Below are 8,919 nucleotides of genomic sequence, written 5' to 3'. Positions count from 1 at the left end.
ACAATGGGCAGTGGACCACTTACACTACGCATTGACAACAAAATTGTTTTGATGAAAAAAAAAATAGCAGAAAAATTAAAATTATTTATTCAAATGCACTTCGTTCAACTTTTTTCTAATTTCACATGTTTAATCACAAAAACAAAACTGTCACTCTCATTTCTACTATATTATAAATTTTCTGTTTAACCTACCCTTGATGTAAACGAAAAAATAGTTCAAGGGGTTATGTTTTGTCCACTGAGAGAAGAAGTGAAAATGACCATCTTACTTTTTAATTAAGACGACAGTTTAAGAGCCAATGTAAATTCAAAAAATAAAATTAACATGCATGTTGAACTAAATGTCAAGAGTCAACCATCAGATGATTCTCCTAAAGCAATGTCTCATGTACAAATTTTGTAGATGGAAAAAAAAAACCTTTTGAAAGAATTAGCCCAACTATAATATGAATGTTCTTGATTTAAATAAGATATCTGCAAGTAAAAAAATATGTCAAGACAAGAGTTATAAAAAACCAATTATATCTTGACACGTGTAATTAGTTAGAATTTTTAAAGACATATGTAAAAATATGACTGAAATACCTAACCTAAAATAAGATGATTTTACTTAATATTTTCTTTGAGTGAGTTAAATAACTAGCTCATTCATTCAAATGCAATTTCCTTCATCTCTTTCCAATCTCATATGTTGAATCACAAACAAAAACGCCATCCTCATTTCTACTCTTTTAACACATGAATCCTTTCCATCGTTTTCACTTTTAATTCTATTATACATTTTATGTTTAACCTACCCTTTCATCCATTTCAGGAAGTAAACGTAAAAAAATAAAAAAGGTAGTTGGTTTTGTCAATTGAAGAAGTTCAAACGATAATCAAACGGAGTCATTTTTTAAGCCAATGTCAACACAAACAGAGAACAAATGAACACTAATGATCGGTTTGGTTTACAATAAAAAGCATAAACAGAAGAAAAAAAAATTAACACCTCTAATTCACAAAGAGCATTGCTTAATTCCACTGAAACCAAATTCCGATTCAAATATTCTGCTCAGACAGAAAAAAAACCTTGTTGAGGAAACACCAAACATGGTTATTCTCGCTCAAAACAAGGTAAAATCCGAAGCAAAACAAACAAGACTTAAATTTCAACGAGACAAAGAAAAATCAACTTCAATAATCAACACACAGGTTTGGTGTTGAATAAAATATCTCCACAACAGATTGCCGTAAAATTAATTTATCATCATGCAGCCAGCGAACTAAATGGTAGACGCCGACCCATGAGAACAATCAACTCGCCCATTTCATAATTCTTTTGTACGAAATGTTTGAATCCCAGAAACCATTGCGCTTTGCAGATCCTCCAAGCGCACTTCGCTGCCGCAAACCACCATCCTTGTGCCGCCATCCACAGCGGCGTTGCGCACACTCCTCCACTCACACCTACTCCCATTCACAACTTCACACATCACCAACTCCTCAATCTCCAACGTGTTCCGCAAGTAAACAAAATTCCCAACCCAAGTCACCTCCAACGAACCCAACTCATCAGAATCACCTTTGAACTTCTCCAACAGCTCCTCCGGCATCTCACCCACTTCCTCCATCATTCCCGAACCCAACCCCCCCTTAACCGCCCACAGCTTCACCGCTTTCACGTCCTCACCGTCCCCCACCACCCCCGCCACCATCAACCTCTTCCCTAACATCCCCGTAACGCAGTAACCAACACTCTGGTCAGGACAAAGATCATACGGCCCATCCCACTTCATCGAAACCGTGTCAAAACAAAACGTCATACCGGAGCTTTCCTCCGTCACAAGCACCGCCTCTCCGGCGACGGCGACCGAAAGCCACGTCGACCCCGACGAGCCCTTCAGCATAGCCGGCATGGACTGGCACATCACCCAGGTGTTACTCTCCATGTCATACATCTCCACCGCCAGCGGGTCATCCTCGAAGTCACACGCGCCGCCAGCTACCACCACGCGCTGTCCAACTCGCGCCACGATCGGGTCAGTACGCCACACGCGTGGGGCGGGAGCGTGGTGCCAGTCGAGATGCAGCGCGTCGATGGAGAAGGCGAATTCGGCGGGGGAGAGAGTGTAGAGCAGCGTGGAGTGAGATGATCGGACGGCGGCGGTGGCGGAGGGGTGGCCCTTCAAAGGGTGGGGTAGTTTCATCTCCACCCACACGTGCGAGCGAGGATCGTAAGCGTGCGCGGTTATCACGTGCGAGGCACGAGTGCTCTGTGTGAGGATGATTAGCCATGGCTTAATGGTTCTGGTGTGAGCGAGTGAGGAAAACACCGCATGCTTCCATGTGTTTGACACGTGACAAGCGGGGACCAAGTGGATGAGTGGCACGTGTGAGAGGATTGTCTCTAAGACATCTCCATGGATGGGTGCTTCTTCTGCTAATTCCCATTGAGCTGCCATTGTTGCAAGCTAGTTCTTCTGGTTGTGGTTGTGGTGATGTGAGAGTGAAAGAGAAACAGAGGTGTGCAGGTTTATATAATGGTGCCTTGGGTGGGAAAAGAGAATTGAAAATTGGAAATCGCATGAATCAGTGTGACCAATGGTGGGTGGGTGCCACGTCATCCGTGTCAGAATGTGAACGGGTGTCTTGGTAACTCACTCATTGACTCCTTCGAACAATCGAACCAATTAATAAATTTCTATATATTGAGAAAATGCTAGCAACCATTTCTGCTTGCACACTCCCTTTTTAATTTCTTAATATTTTTGTATATAATACTGTAGTTTACTACAATCAAGTTTGAGATTGAAAATATTAATAATTAAAAGATGAACATGTGGTTATTAAGAAGGAGTACCAATGACCATGCATGCAATTTCTAACTAGTTATGTCCCTGACTGTTAGTTCAAGTGGAAAGAGTTAGGGGACATAAGAGTTGGGGAGGGGATGGTCCAGAATTCGAATCCTATAAAAGAAATTTGAAGGAATTTTCTAATTTACTAACAACTAACCACTAACACTTGCTTTTAAAAATATACCAATGTATACATACTACCAAATAAGAAATAATATTTAACTAAAGTTTAAATATAATTATCATATACAAAGTTTTTTTTCTTTTAGTTTTATAGTTGTCAGAGCCTTAGAAAATACATTTTCTTGTTTTATTTGTAACTAGGATAGAGCCCGTTTGCCCGTGCGATGCACGGGTAAATTTTTACCGAATCAATTGTTAACTATAATCATTGAGTATTGATATATATATATATATAGAGAATGATACAATGATATATTTACTACAACATACAATTTTAATTAGTGAAACACTTATATATTATTATTATCTTTCATTTATGTCTCACTGATAGAATGCCTACACCAGCATCAACTTTCTCACAATTTCATTTACTAATAAACTTCAAATTGTCTCCAGCAAATTCAGTGCACTTTCAAGACTGATCTGGGTCCCAGTGCAGTGGATATACAGTATCAAATACAACCATTGCTAACATGTGTCGTACTTCTTGCAGCTAAGGACTCAAAATCAGTTTTTCTACCTTGCTTTGACAAAAATTTCCTACCAACCCTTGCTCTTAAACAATCAAAAATACTGACAGCTTTTAGGTACATTCCTAAAGGGATGAAAACCATATCTGAATGAGGAGCTTGAGGATAGTCAGCCATAGCTTGAGATACCATATGCCTAGTTGTCATCTGTAACAGTGACTCTTTAACAGACTCCGCAAGATCCAAAATCTCATCTGCCAAAGCCTCTGCATCCAGATCTGAAGTATCTAATAATTTATAATTCAAGAAATCTGTCATCATGCGGTTTGTTGATCCTCCTAGATATGTCTACTGCTTCCAACAAATTTCCACCACTATGAACTGCAAGTCTAAATGCAGCAACAACCAAGGGATTCCTTGGTTGATCACTCAATGTTTTGTGTAATGCAAGGATACCAACCCATAAGCTGATGTGACATGGTCTTTGGTGCCAAAAGTTTATCCAAATTGGAGAACAAAGACAAAAGCAAATTGGTTCTTTTGTCCCGCCTCCGAAATCGATGGTGAACAAAATAAACAGCCTGAAAGGGGAGCATTGAGAAAAGAGTAAATAAAGTTATTGTGTAAGAGAGAAAACAAAACTTGAATGGTGCAAATCTGCCCAATCCCTTTGCTTGTTAATGTTAAGGAAACTCTGTTTGTAAATATTACATTTCTTTAAAACATCCAATTGGAACAGCATACAGTCCAAATGCAACAAAAGTCACCTTATAGAGCTAGAATTAATCAATCAGTTCCTGGAAGAGATAAGACTGCATGTGCCGAAATAGCTTCACGAATTCTTTGAGTTCACAATTCTGCATAGATGATTAACTTAGTTTTTAAGTCTCTCCAACTAAATGAATGCTTTTGAAGAAACAACCTCAATAAAAGTGGTAAACAGATTATAGTAAGAGCAGATTACATAAGTAGGACTTACTTTTCAAAATTTATATAGGTAACAAACAGCTGAAATCACTGCATTACTTATCTAGCTTATATAGTTTGACTTAGACATTATTTGCTATTCACTCAAACCATTCTTTTCAATCCTTGGGGTTGTAGGCAAAAGGGAAAATTGATCTCTAACGGGGTTAGTTATAGGATTAAAAGGCCTAAGCTTTCTCTGCAAACTTCTATTTGATTACCCCATTGACTTCTTATCTTATATTTGTAAAGTATTAGATCTTAGCTTGCACAACAATACAATGACATCAAATTCCAAATCCATTTTATTCAAGTCAATTTCATGAAAACTAATTCTATAACTATTATAGTAGTGCATCAAACAGAAACTTAGCTATTGATAAATCCCAAAATTAGGCGAACAATACAAAAGTTTTTCTTAAAGCTAGAAAGAATACTTTAGGCAGCAGTTTGATCTGCTTCTTGTGATGGATAAAACAAAAGAGCACATAATGATCAAACCAAGCAAATGGATGTCCAAGAAATTCTATCATGAGAGAGAGAGAGAGCAAACCCAAAAATCAGAAAATAGAAAGTTCACAGAAATCTCCCAAGGCAGCTAGCTTTTGATAACCCCTGCATAACCATAGAATTAGACCACATACTTACACAGGTATCACATACTGACAAAGGTAGACTATCCACTTGATAAAAATATACTACTTAACAACAACAGCTACTGCGGCTTAGACTCACCTCATATTGTTGGGTCATATGTGAATCATAGCCCTCTTTTGGCCCACGCTAAAGTGCAAGATTTGGTCCCTATTGAACCCAATGGTGACAAAACTCAATATAAACTTTTTGTCCTTTGCTATTGCAATCCTTTTAAGAAAGGATGTTTTTGTAATCATCCATCAAGAAATACTTGGATGTATCCCTCGGACTGCTATGGTAATGCTGCGTTGTCAAAAGTAGCAGTCACAGAAAGATTAAAAAGTTGTATGGAAAAAGAAACTAAGAAAGCAGAGACAGAATGATCTACTGAAATGCTTCTCCTTACAGTTATTATTCAATGTTTAACACCAAAAGACTAAAAGTTATCAGTATATATTTTAAGGGGTCAAACTCAAGCCTAATCCTAAAACTCACTGTTGAAGAAAAAACATGGCAAGAGAAAGAAAAAAAAGACATAGGGCAAAAGAACAAAACGATTTTCTTTTTTTTTTCTTTTAAGTTGTGAAATGTCACTATATAAGGGGTTTTATTCGTATGAATAAAGATTTACTCGGCTAAAACAATTTACCAAAATAGAGATATTAGAATTAGAACAAAGATTAACAGCAGCCTTGAAGGTGTGCATCCCGCTTTTACCATATGTTCTTCTACTGAATAGAAGCAGTAAGCATATAAAGTGAAGCTACAGAATCTACAGTAAATCCAATTCAACACCACAAATTAATAACTCTCCTATTGAAAAGTAAATTCTTCATGCTCATCAAAGGAATAACATGATCACTAGGAACAGTTATTAAATGCATGATTCATAACAAAACAAAACAAAAGTAATCTCGTCATGTTTCATGCACTCTTGTATACAATTGAAAGTATACAAACTATATACTTGGTTTATAAATGTCATATGAAAGTACATGTCTTGTATACAAATTTATCCACAATACACATATTTTATACCAAATACTTTAACTTATCCACACACTACACATGCAACACCAAACACACAATCTCTAACTTATCAGCTAATTGCCAAGGAACTCACTAATCATGAACAAAATTTCCAAGTTCATTAGTTTACAGACAGAACACAAAAAGGTACAACAATTTCTAATGGAACATTATTGGCCTAAGTTTCTTTCTTATATTTGGAAAACATTCATTATCTGTTGATTTTGAATTTGTTCCAGCTCAAATAGGAATTTAAAATGCAGCAGCAAACTATAATGAAAACAATTTAATATTGGTTTGATTACCATCATGTTAGGCGGCAGTCACCATTGTATTGGGATAAGAAAAATGTCCAAGGGGTTCTGTCTCTTGCCTAATTCATGTTCTAACTTTTTGCTCATTCCCTCTAAATGTCCAAAGCTCCTAGCCTAATGCATAATCTTGCTCCTGCATAACATAGGCTTCTTACTCCACCAACTACTGCTGAAAACTTTATTAAATGCATATGGTTCCCTCACTTTGGAGGTCCTAAAAAAGAAGAATGAAACATTGTAAGCAAATCTTTAGAAATCAACAATCAATAATCAGTAACAATAATAAACAATTTGCCGCTAATACAAAGATTCAAGCAACCTCAGCATCAAGGAGAACCATCTGGATACCAAATGGATTCATTGGTTCTCCAACAGTACAAAGCTCCCACACCTCAAGAACCCTGACTTTCACTCTCCACAGATCGCTTCCAGGTATAAGGCTCTTGATCGAATTAAAACCACCATTCATATCAGAGGTTAGAATGAGGATTGTGTGAACTGTGGTGGAGTGAATTGTGGTGCAGCAAGGGTTGTGTGAGCATTTATAGGCAAATGGATATGAGAAAAAATTCAAAGGAGAAGAAGTTGTGTACAACAATCGACCTATAACCCTAGAACTAAAAACCTAATCTCAACTTCAAATCAGAATGGAAATGACATCTAATAAAAAAGGTCAGATAAAAAATTCAAATAAAGGACGAAATTAGGAACAAACGTATGAGATGTGCTAAGCTACAGTGGGTTCGAGCTCTGTTACGAAGCTTACCCACGCAATGGTTGACGGGAGATGTGATAGCCAGCGCCGGAGAAGCCACGGGAAGAAGCAGAAAATTGTGAAAAATACATCTTTTGAACAGAGTGACGTCGATCACAGCTAGAGCAGGGGAAATACGTGATGTTGCTACAGTCGCAATAGAGAGAAATCGGGGAAAAGGGGCGAAAATTGAAGACGAAAGGAGGTGGAAGAGAAGTGAGGTCGTACTTTCCCCATGGAATCCGGAGAGGAGGGAGGCGGCACTGCAACCTCACGTGGGCGAAATGAGAGATCTGATTTGGGATTTTTCAATCAACGGACCAGATTAAAAGTTGACATCCCAAGTTGAAGATCTGAATTATGAAGTGGCAGATTTCAATTAAAAAATAAAACAAAATTTGAAAAGGTAACAAAAAGAAGGACAGATGGCGTAATGTGATTGGTTGTTTTGTAGGAATAGTGAAATCCAAACTCATGAATAAGAAGTAGTAGATTATTCATAGTTTCTAAGGAGGTGTTCGGATAAGTATTATAGAATTTAGACACATGTGATTTTGGTGTTTAAGTTGCACAACTACAACTAACATGCACCAACCTTTTAAAAAAATGCAGCAACATCAAGTGCAATTTCTAACTATAGTTTGTCCCATTATGGACATGACATGATAAAAATTGTTAAAAAATTAAGGGCGAAGGGCACGATATATTTCATTTTAAGGGTGATGCTGGTGCATGTGGTGCATACATGCACTTTATTCACAATAACCCTGCTAGCTAGCACATACTCTCCTCCTGCTTCAAATCCATAACCCGCTTTAATGCAGATCCAAAATTCACTCTATTTTATGCAACATCATGTATTATCACTCATGTGGATCTGATTTGGTGGAGACTTAAATCAAGAGGAACTTTCATTTTTATTTTTTTTATAAGCAATGATGTATTAAATGCTAGCACAAAGGGCGCAAGAGTTACTTCATAACTAATTAGAATAATATGTGAAGGTGAATTTAGAAGAATTATAGTGTAAGTGTGTAACCAACAATAAGAAAACAAAGAAGATGAATTGAAGTGTATAGAAGATGAAGAACACAATGCGGCGCTAAAACTTGCACATAAAGCTTATTTACAAATAAACAATTTTAACTTGTGGATCGGATAAAGTTTTTCTCGGTTTATGATAAACTTAATTAGCAATTGAAAATATCACATTTTCATTGCGTAATGGGAATCATTGAGATGGATTCTCTTTGCAGCTCATCTTCCAGCTTCTCTCGAGCAAAACCTTATAAATTCATTTTTATTAAAGTCTTAGATTGATTTAAAGTTAATTAATCATTTTAAATACACAATTATTTGACATTTAGTTTATAATAGCTGCACATGTAGCTCCGGGAGATGATGGAAATCATTTGATTAGTTTATAATCAACATTTAAAGGAAGACTTAATTTTGTCAACTAGTAACTTGAACTCAGTCCGCAATGTTTCACTAATAAGCTTATTAAATTATATTGATGCATATATGCGCGATTTAAATGGGCCTATATATAACCCTGCGCTGCATATATTATACAAGGTTTAAAGTTTCAACTTGATACTATGAAAACTGAAAAACTTATTCAACGGTCTTAAAGCTTTTTATATAGACACGGGCGTTGTTAACTAAAAATTAAGAGTAAAATACACTTACCCCCTCCAGGTTTGCAACAAAAACACATAGCCC

At 36.8% G+C, this 8,919-nt stretch overlaps 1 protein-coding gene, 1 long non-coding RNA gene and 1 pseudogene across 2 annotated transcripts; all 3 read right to left on the bottom strand.

Annotated features, from left to right (window-relative positions):
• Window positions 1-1,020: 1,020 nt before the first annotated feature.
• Window positions 1,021-2,611, bottom strand: LOC130740028 (F-box/kelch-repeat protein At1g23390-like). Its single transcript, XM_057592517.1, has one exon. It carries the CDS (start codon window positions 2,444-2,446, stop codon window positions 1,313-1,315), a length of 1,134 nt encoding a protein of 377 aa, XP_057448500.1. The 5' UTR covers window positions 2,447-2,611; the 3' UTR covers window positions 1,021-1,312.
• A 757-nt stretch (window positions 2,612-3,368) lies between these two features.
• LOC130737089 (uncharacterized) lies at window positions 3,369-4,091 on the bottom strand (annotated as a pseudogene).
• A 1,315-nt stretch (window positions 4,092-5,406) lies between these two features.
• Window positions 5,407-7,515, bottom strand: LOC130740027 (uncharacterized). The gene is made up of 3 exons (XR_009020036.1): window positions 7,207-7,515; window positions 6,432-6,654; window positions 5,407-5,869 (listed from the first exon to the last, which is right to left on the bottom strand). It is a non-coding gene; the product is annotated as an uncharacterized LOC130740027 (long non-coding RNA).
• Between the last annotated feature and the right edge of the window lie 1,404 nt (window positions 7,516-8,919).

The sequence above is a fragment of the Lotus japonicus genome, chromosome 2 (genome assembly GCF_012489685.1).
Source record: "Lotus japonicus ecotype B-129 chromosome 2, LjGifu_v1.2".
In the NCBI taxonomy this organism is placed as follows: domain Eukaryota; kingdom Viridiplantae; phylum Streptophyta; class Magnoliopsida; order Fabales; family Fabaceae; genus Lotus; species Lotus japonicus.
This window is presented reverse-complemented; position numbering and strand designations above follow the sequence as displayed.